At 39.6% G+C, this 25,296-nt stretch overlaps 1 protein-coding gene across 8 annotated transcripts in view; it reads right to left on the reverse strand.

The window, feature by feature from the left end:
* Positions 1–1,830: 1,830 nt before the first annotated feature.
* Ecpas (Ecm29 proteasome adaptor and scaffold) overlaps positions 1,831–25,296 on the reverse strand; it is a 133,492-nt gene continuing 110,026 nt past the window's right edge. For all 8 annotated transcript variants that reach the window (XM_076564279.1, XM_076564276.1, XM_076564280.1 and 5 more), the window contains 11 exons: positions 24,575–24,666; positions 24,432–24,498; positions 24,124–24,315; positions 23,367–23,575; positions 22,625–22,668; positions 22,337–22,529; positions 20,884–21,022; positions 18,437–18,542; positions 16,707–16,795; positions 6,445–6,516; positions 1,831–4,941 (listed from right to left, as the gene is read on the reverse strand). In XM_076564279.1, coding sequence (XP_076420394.1) covers positions 4,802–4,941; positions 6,445–6,516; positions 16,707–16,795; positions 18,437–18,542; positions 20,884–21,022; positions 22,337–22,529; positions 22,625–22,668; positions 23,367–23,575; positions 24,124–24,315; positions 24,432–24,498; positions 24,575–24,666 — 1,343 coding nt within the window. In that variant the 3' untranslated portion in view covers positions 1,831–4,801. The remainder of the gene's footprint in view (positions 4,942–6,444; positions 6,517–16,706; positions 16,796–18,436; positions 18,543–20,883; positions 21,023–22,336; positions 22,530–22,624; positions 22,669–23,366; positions 23,576–24,123; positions 24,316–24,431; positions 24,499–24,574; positions 24,667–25,296) is intronic.

Consider the following 25,296-nt stretch of genomic DNA (forward strand, 5'->3'; position numbering starts at 1 on the left):
TGGAAGCTCCAGAGATTTACTTGCCTGCCCTGAGATTTTTCTCTTAAACTCTATTAAAATTGTCCTGGGACTTTTCCGAAACTGTTCTTAGTTCTTTAAGATTCCTGAAGTGCACAATTTCCCCAGTAGTACTATCATCTACAGCTTCCTTTCTGGCTTGCATACTTTTACTCCTTTCCCCTGCCTAAGGTTGTGGCCAAGAATTCAAGTATTACAGTGGTGGGGCACATTGTGTCATCCTGATTTTTAGAGATATTTTCAGCACTTCCCATTTTGTATACTGTCAGCTACATGACTTTGTATACACAGCCTTTATTACACTGAGGTACAAATCCTTCTATTCTTAGTTTCTTTGAGACTTTTATTATGAAGAGATGTTGGATTTTGTCAAAAACATTTTCTTCACCTAGTGACATGTGATTTTTGTATTTTATTTATATGCTATATTCTATTTATTGATTTGCCCTTAGTGTATCACCCATATGGTTTTATCATACTGAGATAAAACAAACATGTTGGTATATGATCTTAATTATATGTTGTTAGATTTGATTTACAGTATTAAGAATCACTGCATCACTATTAAGAAAATTGCCTACATTTTCTTGTGTTCATTACTGATTTTGCTATCAAAGCAATACCAGATTTGTAGAATCAGTAGGAACACATTCCTTTTCAATTTTTTATGGAACAGTTTGAGTGTTGGCACAATTCATTTGTTAATCCATCTAGTCCTGGGCCATTGTTTGTCAGGACTCTATTAATCACTTGAATTTCATTGTTTTGTTTGTTTGTTTTTACCCTACAGTTGAATTTTGACAGGTCATGTGTCTAAATGTTTATTTACTTTCTCTGGATCTCCCAATTTAAGTGTTCTAAATACTCCCCGATGGTAGGGAGAAGGCTGTGGAACCCTAGTCATCCACCAGAACCAAGTCACTCTATGTCAAACAGGCTCCCTCTCAAGGTAAAGGTGCCTGGCTACATAGCAATCTGAGATGTAAAGAACAATACATAAATGGATTTCTTCTCTAAGCTAGCCTGTAGTGCAAGAGTCATTGTCAGACTATATTGAAGGTGTTTGAAAACTATGAGTATCTCCTACAGGGCTGTCAATCTGCCATGATCAGGGCTGCCTGACTTACCATCTAGTTGTGACTTCAGGTCCCCCTCCCAGGCAAGAGAGTCAGGGCTGGAGTTGTGAGCTGTTTATTTTCTTCACCACATTCCAGATTTTCCATGCTTTCCATCTGTCATCAGTCCTGATGATCATCTTCCTTTCCTCAGAATATCTTAGCTTCTCCTTTACTATTGACTCTTCTCATTAAGAGTCATCTGGAGAAACATTTCATCTACCATCTTACCCCCACAATACCATTTTTAAAGATAAAGAAACTATTAAATCTTTCCATAAACATCATTTGAAAGATTGGTTATTCCACGTTTTGCAACATTCTTTCTCAATTTGAAGCGAATATGACAAAACTACTAAAGGCATTGTAACAGCCCAGGCAGGTAAGCATTCCCCTGGGAGTAAGCATTGCTTTAATCCCAGCTGCCTTCTGTTTCTACATGCTCACATAAAGTCACTTTTATCAGAAAATTCTATCATGGAACCAAGTTTCTTCCAAGTATGTGGCAGCAGCAGTTCATGATGTCTTGGAACTCCCAGATACTTAAATCAGAAATTTCTATTAATTAGACATAGCTGAGAAGATGCCAGGCAGTAAGGCCTCTCTCCTCCCTCCCTCCCTTCCTAAAGAACAACTAATCAAAGTGTTAGCAGTCACATTACTTTCCAAAAGAACTAGTAAAAACTAAAAGCACTACTTCAAAACACCAAGTCATGCAGCTTTTATTTACCATTTAATATCTTTGGGGTATAGGTGAGGTTTTCCTTTCAAGTAAGTCTATTTCATGCTTAGGTAGCTAATAACATTGCAGATCTATGAAGAAGTTGCATATAAAATACAAAAATCTGTTACATATACATCCATTTAATGACAGATTGCACAGTTCAGTAAGTGCCAATGTCAAAATAACTCCCTGAACTTAACAAGCAGCATGAATATACTGTGACAGCAGCAGGTAGAAATGTTCCCCAAGGGCAGGCAGTGCTCACACAGCACAACTGCTGACAGAGCACCAACCAGTGAGGTCATATCTTTATTCTTTTCCTTGTTGGTTAATAATACATGAGTTTTTAAAAAGGAAGGGCAAAGCAATGGGGATTTGGTAGCCCCCTTATAAAGGTGGACTGTGTTATAGACAAGATCCCCTTGGAACTGTAAATTGGGCACAAACATTCAATGAAACAGCTGCTTTTGACTACCAAAACCGTAGCCCATTTTCATGTTTAACCCAACAGCCACATTTCAAACTTCTCCTTTTCACATATCAATAAAGATATAGTTAGTGAACTAATGGCAGGAATAAGAAACAGGTTCTACAAATTAGTTATTTGTGTGGCAAATAGAAGTAACTATATAGAGAAAAACCAAACCTGTTCAAGAATGCTTTTGCAAATAAAGACTGATGATCTATAAATGAATGTACAGGTACTTTTACCTCCTGTTCACCAGTCCCAACATTTCACAATTACAAAGTCCTGGTTATTAACCTTTGAAAATAAACATGTGTATACCAACTACAAACTACATTTGAAACAGTAACATTACTAGCTATGAAAATGATTTGACTGGCAAATATGAAGGCATTAAGTATATAAATTAGAAATGTGCTCAAGAAAGTAAAAGAAATGCAATTCAATAGCACTAAGGTTCAGGTGTCTTAGCACCACTCTCAGCACCAAGGGAAATCCCCAATATTAAATAACAAAAAGCTTTAAAAGCATAAAATTTGATGAGGTTTCAATATTTGCTACAGACCAAGTATGTCATTCTTGCCCTTACACTCTCACCTTCAACACACCTGACCTGCACTGTATTCTTGCCACGGAAGTACCCTGGGTACTACAAATGAAAGTCAGATAGGTCCTTAGTCATTCAATGCTGATCCCCAAACACCAAGACCCGAGAGGCCACAGCTTTCTGAAGAACATTTGAAGCCATTTGTTTTTCTCTAAAGCAAAAGTCTTTCTTAAATGCAATTCTACAATAGATTCCTTAAAATTCACGATGTTCTGCAAACTCACTAGTACAGTACAGTATCAGCCAAGATGATACTAAGCACTGAATATTTTAGTTGTAAACAGTTTTCATTCAGAAACATTCCCAAACATAGTAGTTCAGGTACTATTAATGACGGTATTGTTCAAACGTGAATAGCAACCTAGTTGTGAATTAGGAAACAAATGCAGTGAGTCTGAAGAACATTTACAACAAGAGACACACAGAGAGATGAAAATATATCAAACTTAACTATTTCTTCAAGAAATACTTATTTCAGTTAAAGATTTTACATTCAAACATACATCTCTCTCTCTCTCTCTCTCTCTCTCTCTCTCTCTCTCACACACACACACACATTCTGGGTCATGATGTAAAAGGCTATTCTTATTATGAGTCACAGTTAAAAATATTTTAAATACACTGGTCTGGAGAATACCAAACTAATAAACACTGAGTTTCCACCAAAAATATCGAACACACAGATTCCAGGTGTTGATGTCATTATGGGGACAGTACCAGATGTATAAATTAATTTTGTGCTCCAGAACCCAAGACAAGCTATAGAGTTTTTAGCTTACCATAAACCTTTAAGTTAAACCAACTTTGCACCCTTCAGCAGGTGCAGGAGCAGCAGAAAGCAGGGGAGGACCCCAGCAAGAGCAGTTCTCCGGGAGTGGTATCATGCTAATTCGAGAAAGGGCGTTTAAGAAAGAGAAATCCCTAGACAGTTAAATAAAAGGCTTTCCATCTATCCTACCACGTCTCACTGTACGCATGAAAAGCAGTAGAAAATGCTGCCGTTACAGTTTTGAGATTTTAAGTGGTCTAGACCAAGGCAGTCTCTAACTTTTACTGTTGTTTTAGATTTTGAAAAAATACATAATCACAGATACAGATAGAAGAACAATCTTGTTCCCATCTATTTTCATCTTCTAGTGAAAAGACTTTAATCAGAATGTTATGGAACCCCAATTATTCTCAACCTGTAAGCATGCTGAACAACCATTTCCTAAAAATTGACTACCTATACACAGGAAATGCACAGCATCTGACTTTCAAGAACCCAGTGATAAAGAGTCAGTTTAGCTCTGGTATAAGAACTGTTGTATGAGACCCTAAATGTACCTCTCTTTGGGAATTTCTAGGGTATGGCAAGGTAAACATTGGTTTTGTAGCAGGTTGAGAAAAGTATCTAGGACAGGACATTAAACTCTGGGTATGGCCTTGACTCTGCCCTCAGGAAAGAAGCTGTAATCCCCAACCCTATTACTTTGGGTATGCAAGTGGATTATAAATCGAGTGACTTACAGGATCCCTTCCTGCAATAACTTTAGCTTGGATGTAGTTCAAAGATTTTAATCCAGCTTTGCCCTGTATTCCATTTATAATAGTTTCAGTTCTTTTAGCAACAATGGCTGGCAGACTTATTTACAACTACCTTTTGAAAACCCAAGTTCTACTAAGCACACTTAGCCCACATACTTTAAAGACATGTAAAATAAAGCTAATAAGAAGCAAAATTTAAGGCTTTTTTTTTTTTATTTCAGCCAAGGAATGATGCATGCTACAGAGTAATCTTTACTCCCCCACTTGGTTTTTAAAGAATACCACCATTTCCAAACTTCCATCCCAAAAGAACATGGCACTTGTTTCTTTCCTCCCATTCTCACTCATTCCAGACTTTCAAGTGTTTTCTTCAATACTGAGGCTTTCTCCTGCAGTTCGGGTCTGTTGTCTGTCTCCATAGTAGCTAAAGACTCAACCAAGAGTCTTCTGCATTCTGCTGTCAGACTTTCCCACTGTTTAGCTTCTGAATGAAAAGAAAAAAAGAAAGAAAATCATTATAGAACAAGCAAGGAGAAAAAAAAAATCCTAACCTTTCTTCCATATATCCTATCCCCCAAGCAATGAGACAGCCACTGTCTAATAAAGAGAACAGCATGTAACAGTCACAGGCTGGAGAGGGGTCTAAAACCTCTCCCCCCCACCCCACCCCCGTCAACAGCCTGAGAGCATGTCAGGGAGCTTCTTCACCCCTTCCTTCCGCAGTGTGAATGAGACCCAGGGAGATGAGCTACACTACAGCGAAGTGGGAAGAGTGATGCATCCAAGCACAGGAGCAAAACAGGCATCTCAGCCATAACAGAGGGCTATTTAGTAATTTACATGCCAAAAAATTGATAAGTTTCATAATTGCACAGTTTAAGTAGATAACACTTTATTACCCCTTTCTTAACAGAAAGCCCTGGAGAGCCATGTAAGTACTGAAATTTTTAAAAAAATAAGAAAGCACAGCAAATCTTAACTCCATTTATAATGCTCTGTCTCTAGTGATGTGACTTCAAGCAAGTAATTATCGTCGTATCAGGGTCTCCTGTAGTTCAAGCTGGCCTTAGATTCCCGATCCTCTTGCCTCACCTCTCAAGGCTGGGATTACAGGCCTATACCACCATGTCCAGCTTAAGCAAGTTATTTTACCTCACTTTTGTTATCTAGACCATATTAATATCTACCTGGAAAAATGGGAATTCAACCATATGGCTAAGTGCCTAGGCTTTTTTATTTTAAGAAAAAAAAAAGTACACTGTGCGATACTTAGTATCACTGAGTCTAAAGGGCCCATTTTGCAGAGACCTAGGATATGCTGCTAAGAAAAAAGAGGGGAAGTACAAACGCCAAGTTCACAAGGCTGTGATGAAAACGGTTTCATTTCTGCACATTAATTCATCAACTAGGAGAACAGCAAAAAGAGAAGGAAGTGAAGGAAGAAGGGAAAATGGGTTTCTCTTTGAAACCAGAGACAGTTCTATAACATGGGGGAGAGAAGCTGAGAAGCTGTTTTGCTTCTACCATTGGCACAACAGAATCTCTAGGTTTCTTAAAGGAGAAAGAGAAAGAAATGGAGGACTAAAACATGCTTTGGGGAATATGTGACTCAAGTGGGTCTTTGACTGACAGCTTGCAGCTCTTCCTTGTGTCCTGTTATTTACATGCACACCACAGGCTCTGCTCTGTCACCATCACCACTTCTTGAGATTAACTAAGATTCCTAAGAGTTCATGATGGAAACAAAATTTTATTACTTCAATTACTTCAAGATAACTCTAGCTTAATAATTCATTAGAAATATATGAACATAGAGAACAACATTGAAATCTTTAAAATTTTGTGACTTTAGTTCTGTATAGTCTACTTGTATGTACACATACATTAATGTGTATTTATACCATCAGTAAAAACAGAAATAAAAAATTTCTAAAGTATATGCCATGAAATACCCTAGATTTTTGGTGCTCTAATCAGAAGAACTCACCTTCAAGTTTTTTAAGCAGTAATTCTACCACAGATAAAGCTTCTGTTCTCACAGATGAGTAGGTCTTATTTTCTAAGAGGAAAAACATGCAATTCATAAGTATGTTTTAAAGACAGAGCTCCCAAGATTAAATTAATGTTTCTGAAACAAAAAAAGTTAAAACTCTGTGGATTCATTTTGGAAGTAAACTTCTATTTGCTAATTATTATCAAATACTTAAAATTATGCTATATATCCACATTCACTATTTTGAGGCACTGTAGACCATGGTAATATTTAAAGACCCATCTTAGATGTAGGAGATCAAAAGACACTATCCCAAACACACAGTCATCATCATGTCATACATAAGACAGGTCTTTGATTTGTATGATCCTCATTTTACCAAAGAGCATCATCTAGGAACACCTAGAAACCTGAAAAGACAATTCTGTTAGCTTCCAGTTCTACATCCACAAAAGCATGCTACTTGTAAGAATTACAAATAAAATAAGTTTTGTTGATACATACATACTCTTTCACAAAAGGCATTAAGTTTTTGGAGAAAATGTCTTGTTGCATGAATCCTAAATGGTCTTATAATAAAAACCCAGAGTCAGATAGACATCAAGATGAAAGCAGAGCAAGCCACAACTACTACTTCTCACCTCACCAACTTCTTAACCTGAAAGAGAGCATCCTATCTCCACGAATCCTCAGACTGAGTGCCCCAGGGTCCTCAGCGAAAGGGCACCGAACTCCTGTCTCCTCCTGCCTTATATTCCTTTTTCTGCCCACCCCATCACTTCCTGTCTCAACCTTCCAAGTGCTGGGATTAAAGGTATGTGACTCTCAAATACTGGGATTAAAGGTATATGACACCACTGCCTGGCTGTTTCTCTTTTAGACTGGATTAATCTCGTGTAGCTCTGGGTGGCTTTGAACTCAGAGATCCAGACGGATCTCTGCCCCCTGAGTGCTAGGATTAAAGGTGTGTGCCACCACTGCCTGGCCTCTGTGGCTAACTCTCTGGCTGGCTCTGTCCTCTGATCTTCAGGCAAGTTTTATTTCTTAGATTACAAACAATACATCTCCACAATGTCTAACCAAAATTAATATGCATCCAAATCCAGGGCAGTGAATTATTGCAAAAAAATAATTGTGATCCACCAAAAGGACAGGGAATCCGCTTGAAGGGACTTCCATTAGCCATATTTAGAACAATTAAGTAACCAATTAATTAATGAAAATAATCAGGGGCTGGCGAGATGGCTCAGCAGCATGTAATCCTGAGGCCCAGAGTTCAAGTCCCAGTCCACACATAGCCTGTAACTTCAGTTCCATGAGAACCTAACACCTCTGGCCTCTGTGGACACTAGTACTCATTTGAACATACACATGATAAAAGATAAATCCTAAAAATAATTAATTACAAAACATTGAGAGGTTGTTGGGGAGGTATGAATCAATACCAGTTAATGATGCATAAATAAATAGGAAGAAGAGAAGAATCTTGTTCAAAATAAAATGCCAACTACCAAATAGTTAATGTGGAGAAAGAGCTTGAGTTGAAAAAAATCATCATAGAAAAAAACTGGCTCAGAGAAGAATCATCAAATGTATGCAAAATCTAAAGAATAAACTTTGAAGAGAAGTACATTTACATGGTCTTATGTTGTCTTCTCACAAACTGTTTAATAGATGCAGTTTTGAAGGAGATTATTTGAATGATCCTAAAGTATGTTCTCAAGCACTATCTATTAGACATGAGGAAAATAAGAACGATACTAGAGAGAAAATCCATAGCACCTTGATTAGGTAAACAGAATTAACATTGAAAAATCAGGAAAGCTGTGAACACGGCATGCCTCTTGCTGTGAGGGAAAACATTATTAACATCAGAATTCATAAGCTAGATCCAAGCCTGAGGAAATGCCAAACAAACAGCAAATGAGAACTATTTTTTCCAGAGGAGAGAGGGAAAGGCTTTATCCTTCAAACTCATGAATATAGGAGAAAGAAAGGCTGAAGGAGGGTACCAGTTGAAAAAAGACTAAAGGCTGGATGTGGTGGCTCACACCTTTGATCCCAGCACTCTGGAAGCAGAGGCAGGAGGATCTCTGTGAGTTCGAGGCCAGCCTGGACTAGACAGCGAGTTTGAGAATACCCAAGGCAACAAAGAGAAACCCTGTCTAGAAAAGAAAAAAGAGAGACTATAAAATTATGACAATTATATTTAATATGTGGTCCTGGGTTATATTTTTTAATGAAGAATTGAAGGGGATGTGAGATCTTACAAAAAAATTACTTAAGAAATTACAATATGAATGAGAAAAAAATTGATAAAAGAACACTGCATCCATGCAATATTGTATATATTTGATAACTATACTGTTGTTATAAAAAGGAATATACACTTAAGAATTTAAGAATAAAGATACATGTTATAATCAATATACTTTTGAAAGGCTCAGGAAAAAGATACATACAGAAAGAAGCCCTAAAGATAAAGGGAACACAGTGTTCCCTATCCACAGCTAATGGCTCTTGATTAAGTATATACAGGTACTAACGGAACTATTTTAACAGCTGTTTTATAAAACTGGAAACTATTTTTAAATAAATATTTAATGCTGACGTAAAGGTTCAAACCTAAAATTCTACTGTAATTCCAAATAAAACACCCTTGTTAGGGGACATATAGCATATAAACAGAACAGTCAGTAGTTGTTCCAGAAATCTAGATCCTGAGACTCAGCTCCTTAGTTTTAAAATCAAAGTTACTTAAGCAAAGTATGGTGACTATGGTGGTTTGAGCAGGAATGTCCCCCACAGTCTTAAGTGTTTGAATGATTCGCCCACATGGAGTGGCACTATACTGGTGGGTGTGGCCTTGCTGGAGTAGGCGTGACCTTGTCAGAGAAAGTTTATCACTAAGGGGGCCGGCAATGAGGTCTCCTATGCTCAAGCTAAGCCCAGTGTAGCACTCAGTCTCCTGCTGCTGCCTGCGCATCAAGATGTAGCTACTTCTCCAACACATTGCCGTTTCCCACTATGATGATAATGGACTGAAGTTCTGACACTGTAAGCCAGCCCCAGTTAAATGTTTTCCTTTAAAAGAGTTGCCTTGGTCATGGTGTTTCTTTACGGCAATGGAAATCCTAACTAAGACAGTGACACAAACTATAATCCTAGCTACCTGGGTGACTGGGGCCATAAACTCAATCCCAACCTAGGCAGCATAGAGACCCTAACTCAAAACAAAAAAGGGGTGAGGATGTAGCTCAGTGGTAGGGTGCCTGCCCAGTAGCATGCATGAAGGACTGTGCCTGACCACCAGCACCAGTTCCAGAAACAAAATAAACAGCAATAAAAAACTATTCAAGATCTAGTTACTCGGGCCTGCACAGCTTGGCGCTGGGTTCTGGCCACCGGACAGCTCCCCTTCTAGCCTCACCGGGAGGGATCCCCTTTTCCAAGCCCCCCGACAGCCCCTGCAGTCTCCGCGCCCTGCCCCCACGCCCATCTGCCCGAGACTCCAGCCACTTCCTGAGACTTAGAGACCGGCCCCCAGCTCCCAGCCTGCCCCCGACTTCCCTTCTGGACCAGAGGTGAGTCCCCGGGTCCAGCCCGGACCCCATCCCTGGACACCAGCCACTGCAGGGAGGCCTGCACAGCTTGGCGCCAGGTTCTGGCCACCGGGCAGCTCCCCTTCTAGCCCCACCGGGAGGGATCCCCTTTTCCAAGCCCCCAGCAGCCCCTGCAGTCTCCGCGCCCTGCCCCCACGCCCATCTGCCCGAGACCCCAGCCACTTCCTGAGACTTAGAGACCGGCCCCCAACTCCCAGCCTGCCCCGGACTTCCCTTCTGGACCAGAGGTGAGTACCCGGGTCCAGCCCGGACCCCATCCCTGGGCACCAGCCACTCCGGGGAGGCCTGCACAGCTTGGCGCCGGGTTCTGGCCACTGGGCAGCTCCCCTTCTAGCCCCACCAGGAGGGATCCCCTTCTCCAGCCCCCCCCCGAAGCCCCTGCAATCTCCGCGCCCTGCTCCCACGCCCATCTGCCCAAGACCCCAGCCACTTCCTGAGACTTAGAGACCGGCCCCCAGCTCCCAGCCTGTCCCCGACTGCCATTCTGGACCAGAGCTTGCCCCTGACTTCCCTTCTGGACCAAAGAGTTGGACAAGAGAACTCCCTTTTGGACAAGAGAGTCTTCCTGAGTCTGTCAGCTCTTTGTGAAACAAGTACACTGATAAGACCAGGAAGGAACCACAAGGAGATGGGCAGACGTCAAGGCAGAAGTACATACAGCAAAATGAAGAGCAATACAGCATCACCAGAACCTAGCTCGCCTCCAACATCTAGACCTGAACACCAAAAATTGGAAGAAGCAGAAGAAAGTAGCCTTATGAGTAACTTCATGAAGAAGGTAGAGGCTTGTGTAGAGGAAAAGACAAGAAAATTGGAAGAACGCTGTAAACAACTAGAGGAAAAGGCAAACAAATTAGAAGAAAACAATAAAGCCCTCCAAGAAAACAATAAAGTCCTGGAAGAAAACATTAAAGTCCTGGAAGAAAACAATAAAACACTGAAAGAAAATCATGAAAAAGCAATGAAACAAACAAAGGAAACAGTCCAAGAACTGAAAAGGGAAATTGAAAAAATAAAAAAGACACAAACAGAGGGAATGCTGGAAATAGAAAACCTGAGTAAAAGATCAGGAACTTCGGATGCAAGTATAACCAACAGAATGCAAGAAATGGAAGAGAGGATTTCTGGCATTGAAGATACAGTAGAAGAAATAGTTCCATCAGTCGAAGGAAACACTAAAGCCAACAAAGTCATGAACCAAAATGTCCAAGAAATCTGGGACACCATAAAAAGACCAAACTTACGAATTATAGGGATAGAAGAAGGTGAAGAATACCAACTCAAAGGCACAGAAAATATATTCAACAAAATTATAGAAGAAAACTTTCCCAACTTAAAGAAGGAAATGCCTATGAAGATACAAGAAGCCTATAGAACACCAAACAGACTAGACCCCCAAAAAAAGTCACCTCGACACATAATAATTAAACAACTAAATGTACAGAATAAAGAAAGAATATTAAGAGCAGCCAAGGAAAAAGGCCAAGTGACCTATAAAGGTAAACCCATCAGAATAACACCCGATTTCTCAATGGAGACTTTGAAAGCCAGAAGGACCTGGACAGATGTAATGCAGACACTAAGAGACCATGGATGTCAGCCCAGACTAATATACCCAGCAAAACTTTCAATCATCATAGACGGAAAGAACAAGACATTCGAAGACAAAGCCAGATTTAAACAATACCTATCCACAAACCCAGCCCTACAGAAAGCACTAGAAGGAAAATTCCAACCGAGGGAAGTCAGATACACACTTGAAAACACAGGCAATAGATAAAGCCACAACAGTAAACCCCAAAGAAGAGAAGTACACACACTCTACCACCAAAAATAACAGGGATGAAGAATCACTGGTCATTAATATCCCTTAATATCAACGGACTTAATTCACCTATAAAAAGACATAGACTTACAGAATGGATACGAAAGCAGGACCCATCTTTCTGCTGCATACAAGAAACACATCTCAAATTCAAAGATAGACACTACCTAAGAATAAAAGGCTGGGAAAAGACTTTTCAATCAAATGTTCTTAAGAAACAAGCAGGGGTAGCCATCCTGATATCCAACAAAATAGACTTCAAACTAAAATCAATCAAAAGAGATCAAGAAGGACATTACATCCTCGTCACAGGAAAGATGGACCAAGATGAAGTTTCAATTCTGAACATATATGCCCCAAACACAAGGGCACCCACATATGTAAAAGAAACATTACTAAAGCTTAAACCACATATAAAACCCCACACATTAATAGTGGGAGATCTCAACACCCCACTTTCACCACTGGACAGATCTCCCAAATCGAAACTTAACAGAGAAATAAAGGACTTAACTGATGTCATGACCCAATTGGACCTAATAGATATCTACAGAACATTCCATCCTAACAAGAAAGAATATACTTTCTTCTCAGCACCCCATGGAACTTTCTCTAAAATCGACCATATACTTGGCCACAAAGCAAATCTCAACAGATACAAAACAATCAGAATAACCTCCTGTGTTCTATCAGATCACCATGGTTTAAAGCTAGATTTCAACAACAACAAAAACTACAGAAAACCTACAACCTCATGGAAACTGAATAATGCTCAACTGAATCACCAATGGGTTAAGGAAGAAATAAAGAAAGAAATTAAAGACTTCCTAGAGATCAATGAAAATGAAGACACCACATACCCAAACTTATGGGACACTATGAAAGCAGTGTTAAGAGGGAAATTCATAGCACTAAATGCCCACATAAAGAAGTTGGAGAAATCGCACACTAGTGAATTAACAGCACATCTGAAAGCTCTAGAACAAGAAGAAGCAAAGTCTCCCAGGAAGAATAGACGCCAGGAAATTATCAAAGTGAGAGGTGAAATTAATAAATTAGAAACTAAGAGAATAATACAAAAAATTAATGAAACAAAGAGTTGGTTCTTTGAGAAAATCAACAAGATAGACAAGCCCTTATCCAAACTAACCAAAAGACAGAGAGAGAGAATCCAAATCAACAAAATCAGAAATGAAAAGGGGGACATAACAACAGACATTGAGGAAATCCAGAGAATTATAAGGTCATATTTCAAAAACCTCTACTCCACAAAACTGGAAAACCTAAAAGAAATGGACATTTTTCTGGATAGATACCACATACCTAAGTTAAATCAAGACCAGATAAACTATTTAAATAGTCCAATAACCCCTAAGGAAATAGAAACAGTCATTAAAGGTCTCCCAACCAAAAAAAGCCCAGGACCAGATGGTTTCAGCGCAGAATTCTACCAGATCTTCAAAGAAGAGCTAATACCAATACTCTCTAAATTGTTCCACATAATAGAAACAGAAGGAACATTACCAAACTCCTTCTATGAGGCTACAATTACCCTGATTCCTAAACCAAACAAGGATGCAACAAAGAAAGAGAACTACAGACCGATCTCCCTCATGAACATTGATGCAAAAATACTCAATAAAATACTGGCAAACAGACTCCAAGAACACATCAGAACAATTATCCACCATGATCAAGTAGGCTTCATCCCAGGGATGCAAGGGTGGTTCAACATACGAAAGTCCATCAATGTAATACACCATATAAACAAACTCAAAGAAAAAAACCACATGATCATCTCACTAGATGCAGAAAAGGCATTTGACAAAATCCAACACCCCTTCATGATAAAAGTCTTGGAGCGATCAGGAATACAGGGAACATACCTAAACATAATAAAGGCAATATATAGCAAACCAACAGCCAACATCAAATTAAATGGAGAGAAACTCAAAGCAATTCCACTCAAATCAGGAACGAGACAAGGCTGTCCACTCTCCCCATACTTATTCAATATAGTACTTGAAGTTCTAGCCAGAGCAATAAGACAACATAAGGAGATTAAGGGGATTCAAATTGGAAAGGAAGAAGTCAAGCTTTCCCTATTTGCAGACGACATGATAGTATACTTGAGTGACCCCAAAGATTCCACCCAGGAATTGATAAAGCTTATAAACACCTTCAGCAACATAGCAGGATACAAGATCAACTCAAAAAAATCAGTAGCCCTCCTATATACAATGGACAAAGAAGCTGAGAAGGCAATTAGAGATACATCACCCTTTACAATAGCCAAAAATGACATAAAATACCTTGGGGTAACACTAACCAAGCAAGTGAAGGACCTATATGACAAGAACTTTAAGTCCCTGAAAAAAGAAATTGAAGAAGATCTCAGAAAATGGAAAGATCTCCCATGCTCATGGATAGGCAGGGTTAACATAGTAAAAATGGCAATCTTACCAAAAGCAATTTACAGATTCAATGCAATCCCCATCAAAATACCAACACAATTCTTCACAGATCTGGAAAGAACAATACTCAACTTCATATGGAAAAACAAAAAACCCAGGATAGCTAAAAGAAACCTGTACAATAAAACAACTTCTGGAGGCATCACAATCCCCGACTTCAAGCTCTACTATAGAGCTACAGTAATAAAAACAGCCTGGTATTGGCATAAAAACCGACATGTGGACCAATGGAATCGAATTGAAGACCCTGACATTAACCCACACACCTATGGACATATAATTTTTGACAAAGAAGCCAAAAGTATACAATGGAAAAAAGAAAGCATCTTCAACAAATGGTGCTGGCATAACTGGATATCAGCGTGTAGAAGGATGCAAATAGATCCATATCTGTCACCGTGCACAAAACTTAAGTCCAAGTGGATCAAAGACCTCAACATAAATCCAGCTACTCTGAACCTGCTAGAAGAGAAAGTAGGAAATAGTCTTGAACGCCTTGGCATAGGAGATCACTTCCTAAATATAACACCAGTAGCACAGACACTGAGACAAACAATCAATCAATGGGACCTCTTGAAACTGAGAAGCTTTTGTAGAGCAAAGGATACGGTCAACAAGGCAAAGCGACAGCCTACAGAATGGGAAAAGATCTTCACCAACCCCACATCTGACAGAGGACTGATATCCAGAATATATAAGGAACTCAAGAAATTAGACATCAAAAGGACCAATAGTCCAATTGAGAAATGGGCTTTAGAACTAAACAGAGAATTCTCAACAGAGGAATCCCAAATGGCTGAAAGACATTTAAGGAATTGCTCAACTTCCCTAATCATCAGGGAAATGCAAATCAAGACAACTCTGAGATACCACCTTACGCCTGTCAGAGTGGCTAAGATCAAAAACACTGAAGACACTTTATGCTGGAGAGGATGTGGAACTAGGGGAACTCTCCTCCACTGCTGGTGGGAATGCAAGCTTGTACAACCACTCTGGAAATCAATATGGCGCTTTCTTAGAAAATTGGGAATCAATCTCCCCCAAGATCCAGCTATACCACTCCTGGGCATATACCCAAGAAATGCTCAATCATACCACAAGAGCACTTGCTCAGCTATGTTCATATCAGCATTGTTTGTAATAGCCAATACCTGGAAACAACCTAGATGCCCTTCAACTGAAGAATGGATAAATAAATTGTGGCACATATACACAATGGAATACTACTCAGCAGAGAAAAACAATGACATCACACGGTTTGCAGGCAAATGGATGGATCTAGAAAAAATCATCCTGAGTGAGGTAACCCAGACTCAGAAAGACAAATATGGTATGTACTCACTCATAGGAAGATGCTAGATGTGGAACAAGGATGACTAGACTGCTACTCACATCACCAGTGAGGCTACCTGGAAAACGGGACCCCAAAAAAAGACACGGAGAAATGGACGAGATCTACATGAACAGCCTGGTCATGAGTGGGAACAATGAAGGGCGACAGTCGAGGGAAAGAGTGGGAGATCCTAACTGGATCAAGAAAAGAGAGGGAGAACAAGGAATAGGAGACCATGGTAAATGAAGACCACATGAGAAGGGGAGAAGGGGAGGAAGCAGAGAGCTAGGGAGGCCCACGGAGATCCACAAAGATACCCCCTCAAAAGACTGCTGGCAATGGTCACGAGACGGCAGGAACTGATCTACTCTGGTGATGGGATGGCCAGACACCCAGATAGTGGTGCCATAAACCCCATCCAAGGACTGAGGAATCTGAAGGCAGACATCCACGGCTGGGCCCCTGGTGGAGCACTGGGAGTCTAATTAGTGAGTAAGAAGAGGGTTTATATGAGCGAGAATTGTTGAAACCAAGGTTGGATAAAGCACCGGGACAAATAACCAAATGAATGGAAGCACAGGATCTATGAACCAAAGGCTGAGGGGCCCCCAACTGGATCAGGCCCCCTGAACGGGTGAGACAGTCATTTGGCTTGATCTGTTTGGGAGGCAGCTGTGCACTGGTGCCAGGTCCTGGGCTCGTTGCATAAGTGGGCTGTTTGAATCCTGGGACTTATGCAGGGACACTTGGCTCGGTCTGGGAGGGGGGAATGGACCTGCCTGGACTGAGTCTACCAGGTCAACCCCGGTCCTCGTGGGAGACCTTGATCTGGAGGAGGTGGGAATGGGGGGTGGGCTAGGGGGAGGGGTGGGTGAGAGGGGGAGAACAGGGGATTCTGTGGCTATTATGTTGAACTGAATGGTGTTGTAAAATAATAATAATAATAATAATAAAAAAAAAAAGAAGAAAAAAAAAAAAAAAAGATCTAGTTACTCACTCACCTAAAGAATAAGTAATTGATTTACAAGTTTCAAGAAGAATTTCAGCCAGAGCTTCAGGATCAGCATGTTCTTCTTCCAAAAGCATTAACCTATAAAGATGAAAGTGATATACAATGTTACCCATAACAAACAGTTTACAACTTTCCTAGCATAACTTCTATCTGAACATATCACTTTATCATGTTACTTCATATACTAGTGGTGTCTAAATTAATAATATGACTGTGTAAATGTACACAGTGCAGTATTATTGTACTATTAAAAAACGACACCATGAGATTTGCAGGCAAGTGGATGGAACTACAAAAAAAATCATCCTGAGTGAGGTAACCCATACCCAGAAAGATAACTATGGTATGTAATTACTTATATGTGGATATTAGCTGTTAAGTAAATGATAACCAAGCTATAATCCAGAGAGGCTAAGTAAAGAGGAAGGGTCTGAGGGGGGAATGCATGAATCTTCCTGGGAGGGGAAAGTAGATTTTATAGGCAGACTGGGGACAGGTGGGGAGGGGGTAGGGAACAAGGTGCAGAGGAGATAGGGTAGAGGGAAAAGAGGGTGGAGAGAGACGGCTAGAACTGGGGGGCATTTGTGGGGTGGTGTGCAAACCTAGTACAGTAATAACTTTCTGGGATCTATGAAGGTAATCTTAATGAGGGTTCTTAGTATTGGGGGTAAGGAGTCTCAACTGGCTATCTCTTGTAGCCAGGCAAGGCTTATGGGACTGGGCTGCATTCAACTGAGCTGTTGGCCAAGGTGGGTGCCACAGAAATCTCCAAGCAACCCAGGCTGTTGACAAGACAAAGGGTTGTTCTCTATAATAGAGAGTAGGACCCCATTGCCCAGGACAGCACCCACACAACTAATTTAACATAGAGACATTGATCTGGTGTCCACATGGAGCCTTCACTCCTATGTTCTAGTCCCTGGTGTGGAAAGGTACTTTGCAGGCAGTCTACCAAAAGAGAAACACGGACGCCAACCCAGCCACTAAACCTCTGGCCTACTGCAATCTGTCCTGCTTGCAAAATACACTAGGGCATTGGTGACACAGGTTTGTGTGAGTAGCCAACCAATGTCTGATTTGACAGAAGCAGATGGGAACAGTTGCCGAGACTCATAGCCAGACATTATGCAGAGAGAGAGTCTAAATGAGAGGTCTACATCAGACCCCCTCCTTCGGAGTTCAGAGAATCCCCCAGAAGAAGAGGTGGAAAGACTGTAAGAGTCAGAGATGAAGGACACCAGGAGGACAAAGCCCTCTGAATCAACTAAGCAAGGCACATATGAGCTCACAGACACTAAAGCAGCAAGCACCCGGCCTACGTGGTCTACACCAGGTCCTTTGTGTCTATATTACAGCTCTTAGCTTAGCATCCATGGGACTCCTGACTGTGAGAACGAGTGGGTCTCTGGCTCTTGTGCCTCCTTGGGACTCTTCTCCTCCTGCTAGACTGCCATGCACAACTCTGATATGATAGATTTTGCTCTGTCACTTTCGGTTGTTATCTCTTAGAAACCCTGTTCTTTTCTAATGAAAGACAGAGAGGGGGTGGATCCAGAGGGGAGGGAAGTGGGAAGGCACTGGGAGGAGTAGACAGAGGGGAAACTATAATTAGGATATATTGTATGAGAAAAGAATCCATTTTCAATAAAAATGTATAAATGTTAAGACTTCCATTCAATAGGGAAATAAAATAAAAACCTGGATCATGAAGCAAATTACCCCTGGAAAAAGGCGTTCATCGACTGGAGGACACCGAGCTGCACTTTCCACGTGCTGAGTCTCAGCCGTTCACACATCAGTTTGCAGAGCTCCTGACGGTAACAGCCTGGGAGGAAGATGAAGGGACAGAGGAGGAAATATGTAAAGGTGAAAGATGACAAAGAAGGAACAGAGAAAAGAAGGTGCAGCATTAAAACAAAGACAAAAGTGAAAGAATATGAGGTCCAATAAATGCCTTTAATGGACATGGAATTTTCTCCAAACTCTTAGCAGGATTTTCTATCTAATTTCCAAAAACATTTCCGTGATCAGAGCCTCCTACACACACACACGCACGCACGCACACACGCACGCACGCGAGTTTGTCTTAATGGTTTGCTGTTGAGGCACTGTGTCTTCCACAGAGTAGAGGCTGCAGATTAGCCACACTTGTAAATTCCCTTAAGGAAACCAAAAAGTACAGAAAAACCCTTGAGCGCCCTCTAGAGTCCTCGGCCAGCTACAAGTTGATTAACAGGGTTTTTTTGTTTTTGTTTTTTTTGGTTTTGGTTTTTCGAAACAGGGTTTCTCTGTGTAGCTTTGCGCCTTTCTTGGAACTCACTTGGTAGCCCAGGCTGGCCTCGAACTCACAGAGATCCAACTGCCTCTGCCTCCCAAGTGCTGGGATTAAAGGCGTGCACCACCACCGCCCGGCCACAGTCAGTTTTTTATCATAAACTAGTCCCTATCACAAAGTGTCTCCATCATTAGACAATTACTATTATCCTAATAGATAGGAGTATAAACTCAACAAAAAATAAAAAATTGATAGGAGTTGGTTTTAAATGCTTAGAACAGGGCTTTCCAAACTTCTGATGCTCCAATGTGACATCATCTTTAACATGATGGGCTGCATTCATATCTACCCTGGGGACAAATGTGGCCAATAAGCCCTAAGTTGAATACCTACTATAAAATTTATAAGGTTTAAATATAAAACATAAGAAGGGGTAAAAATTCTACACTGATTACTTCATAACAGTTTGTGTTTTGTGTCTCTACTTCAAAGAGACACAAAAAACAGAAATTAGAGCTGATACTGTGAAATGTGAGAAGCTAGTATGCAACACTGATATTCTGAAACAAAATGCCTTGGCTCTCTGCTCCGAAACTGGTAAACAAATGTACATGTCTATGTCTTGTGTTAAAGTCTTATTTATATTGTTACCTTTCTTATGGAATTCCCTCCTTTAACTTTAGCTATAAAGCAAGTTAATCAAGCAATCTGATGTTCACTATAGTTCATAACACCACTCACACATTGATAGATTCTTTTGAGAATCTATCATGCTACACATTCCTCATGCTACACAAAGAATGATGGGCTCAAAGAAAATACTATACCTGAGTTAACATATACAAATAATACAGAGATGTTCATTGGGACAGAATGTAGTTCCCAGAATAAGACAAAATATTTAGCATTTGCTCAAATTTAAGGCCTTGTCAATGGGCTATAACTATAACTTGAACCAATAATCACAGCTTACTATTTAATCCTTCCTAAATATATGTTTAGTTCTGAAAATTTCTGCCATGAGTTTCTCAATAAAATAGCTATCACTTGCTTACTGAAGACTTGATAGCAAGGCTAGCAATTTTGAAAGGAAGGAATTCTACTAATATTGTAAACTTTTCAGAAAACAACTATGAACCTAAACAAGAGTAACAAAACTAATTTTATAGTCAAATATCTACATAAAATGCAACATGGTTGTTATAAAATCAACTGTATCCCCCAACCTTCTTGTATTATACAAAATGACACAATATTTAAAGGAATCATATGATCCTAATCTAATCCCCTTACAAGAGATCTGGACACAGGAACACAGAAGGAAGCCATGTGAAGACAGGAAAGGCAACTATTCACAAGCTAAGTGGAGAAGTCTCAGAAGAAGCCAACCCTACCAACAACTCGATCTTGGACTTCTATCTATCAAAACTGGAAAAAAAAAATCTGTTGTTTAAATCATTCAGTCTGTGATAGTTTTGTTTTAAAGATATATTTTACTTTTATTTATTTTGTGTATAAGTGTTTTGTCTGCATGTCTATCTGTGCACCACATGGCTGCCTTGTACCCTTGGATGCCCTGGGACAGGAGTTACAGATGACTGTGAGTGCCAGAAATCAAATTCATTGGGTTTTCTGGAAGAGCAGCTAGTGAGTGTGCTAAACCACTGAACTTTCTCTCCAGCCCCCTGTGATACTTTCTTATAGTATCTCTAATAATACAGTGATCCATGTACTTATTTGCTGATGTAAGAGTAAAATGGATATAGGATAATTCTCACTATTAATATTCAGACTATATAAAGATTATTACTAAGTCATGCCGAAAAATCTGTGTTCTTGCTAAGTGACTTCTAGTTACAATACTTCTACGAATCTGCGCTCCAGTGCTTACGTTGAGTTTCTGGATTCCTGGGCCATGCTTTGCCCAAGCTCTCGAAGGCACCCAGCAACGATTCCAACTGCAGCTCTCTTTCCTTATCATTTTCATCTTCAGCTTTGGTGCTCCGGACTCCCATGCTTTCAAGTGAGTTCTAGGACATTTCAAAGAAAAGAAAATTCTAGTACTTCCTTCTTCAAAGTTAGTTATATTATTGATACAATCAGAGTGTAGAACAGGAGATACTGACCAAGAACCAACCGCTGTTCTCTACCATGAGTTCTTCTGTTTGCAGTAAGAGAATATTTATTTCTAATAAATTTGAGAAATACTTTAATTTGTAAATAAGAGTGGAAAAAATACTGCATATGTACTATATTGAGTATAACCTAATAAGACTTATATTTGAATCAAGAGAATTAAAGATGGGAAGAACTTGGCAATGTTCCAAACACAAACTTTTAAAAAACTGGTAAAGGAGCCAGAAGTAATTCAATCAGCTAGCAAGCAATATAATCCACTTAAAATACAAATCTCCAAAGCCCATAGATTATCACAGAAATACCTAAAACAGCCTTATTACTGAAAAAAAATCAAATATATGAATTAAGAGCAACACAAGGAAATATCTCATGCTTTAAAAATAAGTAGATCAGGCCAAGCGTGATAGCATACGCCTTTAATACCAGCATTCAGGAGGCAAAGGCAGGTGGATCTCTGTTTAAGGCTATCCTGGTTTAAAAAGCTACATGGTGAGTTCCATCACTACACAATAAAAAGAGCCTGTCTTAAAACTAACCAAAACAAATAGACCAGCTATATCCCTCATTCCTTATGATGCCCACTTTATTAAAAAATGAGTACTTTGGTTTCCAAATTAAGCCAGTCATTTTTTTTTTTTCCAACCAAAATTTCCCCTAGAACAATGCAGAGGTGAACTATACAACACACAGTACTCCTTGACTTCATACTAAATGACTACTTGGCATCTGCACATGTAGCAAGGTAGAGTTTGCTATGGCAGAAGCTGTTCACTATATCGTTACTCTCTTCCTTCTCCCACAGGTGGAAAAAGGTGCCCATATGAAAAATTACCTTTTCTAGCCTCATCTGCTGCCAAATGGGGCTATGTGGCTAAGAGTGCTGGCCAATGGAATATGAATCAAAGTGTTATGTTTCTGTTTCCAGAACTTTTCTAGAGAGAAATGATATGCTTACTATGACCCTAACTTTATCTCTTCTGTCATCTGCCTGAGATCCAGATAAACCATAGATCATGAGGATAACATATAAGAAATAGGATCATTGAAGACTTCAGGGGCTTCCAATTATCAAGTAAGACAAACTTGTATCTTATTTGAGGCCGTAATATTTTCGGAATTTTCTGATACTTTACTGCTAAACTTGTCCTAATAAAAACACATGACCAGGATAGAGGAAAACCTAAGGTGATAGAGATTGCCATTACCTTCTTGATGAGGGGTATGACAATGTCAGAAAACTCCTGGAACCTGTCTTCTTTGGTGGCTTTCAAAACATCAGCTGCACAGCAGATTGCTACAATCTTATATTTGAGATTCTCTTTGCAACACTCCTTCAAGACCGCCTGAAGAATTTCATTTGTGGTGGGTTGATTGGGCACAGACTTTTCCAACTCTGTACTACAGAATCCATAGAAAAACATCAGAATGGTTAAGAAAAGCTTCAGCTTTAAGCTTCCCATTAAGAAAAAGTATGTTCACTAGAGAACATTTACCTGCAAGCTGTCACCACACAGGCAATGGCTTTTAGTAGTTCTTCCTGATAAGTTAAAGATGAAGAAATACTATTAAACCTACACGTCACATTTTTGCACTATGACTACAATCACCCCATTGAGAATTTTATAACCACAACAAAAACTAACATTTATGCACTTATGCACATTACTGAATTCTGCCCAAACCATGAATCTCTAATTCATAAAGGCCCAAGAACTGGTAACCAAGGTCACCAGGCAATCCACTATTACGACCACAAACAATACTGTGGTGGGCACTGGTGACCTTTACAAAACAGAGTACAAATACTGCCTCAATCTCATGTTTTCCACAGAACACCCAATATACATATTTTTCTATCACCGTTGTATAAAAGTTTCCAATTCTCAAGTCCCAGCAATGAGCATCTTTGGTGCCAGGATTAGACACAGTTCAGTGTACTCAATTTCATATATGGCCAATTCTGGCTCTACTGAAGATCAGTGGGCACAAAATGGTGACCTGGTTTAAGAGGTACCTTGTAAGCTAAATATGTAAAACACACCAATCTCCAAAATTACTATGCTTTACTCAAGAACACATGGGACATACTTTGATATAAAATGCCACAGATAATTAGGCAAAATGTTCCTCTAGCTAGAAAACCTTGCCACAAAAATAATCCCAAGTCACATCAAATCAGATTCCTATTCTATACAAAGATGTAGTCCCAATTCTTTAACATGATGGTTCTTTTACCTTTCCTGCCCATGTTCTTCCAGCCAGGCCTTGCACCAAAGCACTCAGTATCATTCCCAGATATGGAGGTACTAGAGAGCTTGTTTGTTTTGCAATTGATGCCATAGCAATTGCACCCTGGGCTTTCATTTTCCAAGATGGCGACTGTAAAGCCTTCTGGGTAATAGTAATCAACTCCTGCAGGTATAATCGAATACCTCCAAAGGAGCCTACATTGAAAAAAAAGGAAGGTTAAAACACCTCTCAAGTGACAGGAAAAATTTTTTTAAATCATTTTTAAATGTAAGTCAGTGCCATCTATCTAAAGCAGTGACTGTCAACTCATAAAACACACCACCAGCTAAAGGGAGAGACAGTAGGTAGTGCAACTTCTCTTTGTAATAGCAGGAATTCATGAACTTAGACATACTGTCAGGGATGTTATTTAAAAAAGGTCATCATCACTAATGTGTATCAAGGTTAAAAACACAGCTCTACAATAATCCTCTAAGACCACATAAAATCACAATTACACTCAACTAACCTAAGTAAAGTTCTACTTTGCTTAGACACACAGTTTATATTCTCTCACACAGACAGCAACAAGTCAAGGGGAAGAGCTCTGAGTGGCACTTTGCAAACTTAGAAATTGGGATGTGCTAAAAATGAAATGTGACACATGTTCAAGTCCTTGGAAAATTATTAATCAACAATGTGAGTCAAAAATTCCAGCTGTGTTCCTAAGACACACATTTACTTTGCAGCCACCATTACTAACCAGGTACATTTTCCTGCCACACTTCAGTCCACAAATTACACTCTTCTTTTTCAGATTTCTCCTCATCAGCAATTTCATGCATGCCTAGAAACGCCAAGGGCAGAACTTCTTTGGCATGGTTCTTCAACACATCAGGACTGTATCTTCCAATTGCATGAATCGTCAAAGCACAAGCGGTCTTGTAGATAGGTTCTCAAGAGAAGAAACCAAAATTCTGTCAGCATTTACTATTTTTCAGGGGAAATGAACGCTATAATTTATTTGGTTAATATAAATTTAAAATGACATAAGAAGAAAAAGAAAGGTACCTTCTTTCTCCATGTACCAGCCATTGAGCTTCTGGAGCAGTTTTTCAGTGCTGCTGTCCCGTGAAGTCTGAAAAACAAATAACCCTGTTCACTCCTTTATAATTCCCAGAGCTGTACTTAACTGAGTGAGAAATTCAACTCACCCGAACTAAATGGCCCATGGCGAATGCACAGGATTTCTGAATTACACTGTTCCGATCTGTCAGACCACTAAGCAAAGCACTCATAAGTTTACCTACAGAAAAAAATAAAAACATCAATTGTGTGGTTGGTCAAATATTTTGTTACATTCCCAGGACTAAAAAAAATCCCATAATCCTGAAATTAATCAGATTTACTAAATAGTAGTTTAGATCTTTTGAATATTACTTGTACTATCTACTTTCTTTCATTTGATTTAAAAATTAAAAATTATAGCTTCCACAATGAAATTTTTCCTTTTTTCCTCTAAATTTTCTTTTATTTTATTGGGGGGGGGCAGGCAGGGTGGAGTTGCAAGGGCAGAGGGTGAATACAAAGGGACCAGAAATGAATGGGATTGAGATGCATGATGTGAAAGACACAAATGATAAATAAAGTTTAAAAAATAAAATTAAAATTAAAAATTAACCTCTGTCCAGAATATTGTGGAAAATACAAAACTGAGAGCTATATACAGAAACCCCACCAGAACCCTATCTAGAAAAGAAAAAAAAAACTCATGTAAAGTCAGCTATAAATAGTTTTAAAAAAGTGTGTTGTGTGTGTGGGGGGGGGTTCTGCAGAATCAAAGGTACTTTTTTACCTCTTTACATCACTGAGAAACTTACTTGTAAGACAATAAAAGCTTGCTAACAAAATGACTGGGTCAGGTTTGAGTAGAAGC

Source organism: Peromyscus maniculatus, chromosome 2 (genome assembly GCF_049852395.1).
Source record: "Peromyscus maniculatus bairdii isolate BWxNUB_F1_BW_parent chromosome 2, HU_Pman_BW_mat_3.1, whole genome shotgun sequence".
Classification (NCBI taxonomy): domain Eukaryota; kingdom Metazoa; phylum Chordata; class Mammalia; order Rodentia; family Cricetidae; genus Peromyscus; species Peromyscus maniculatus.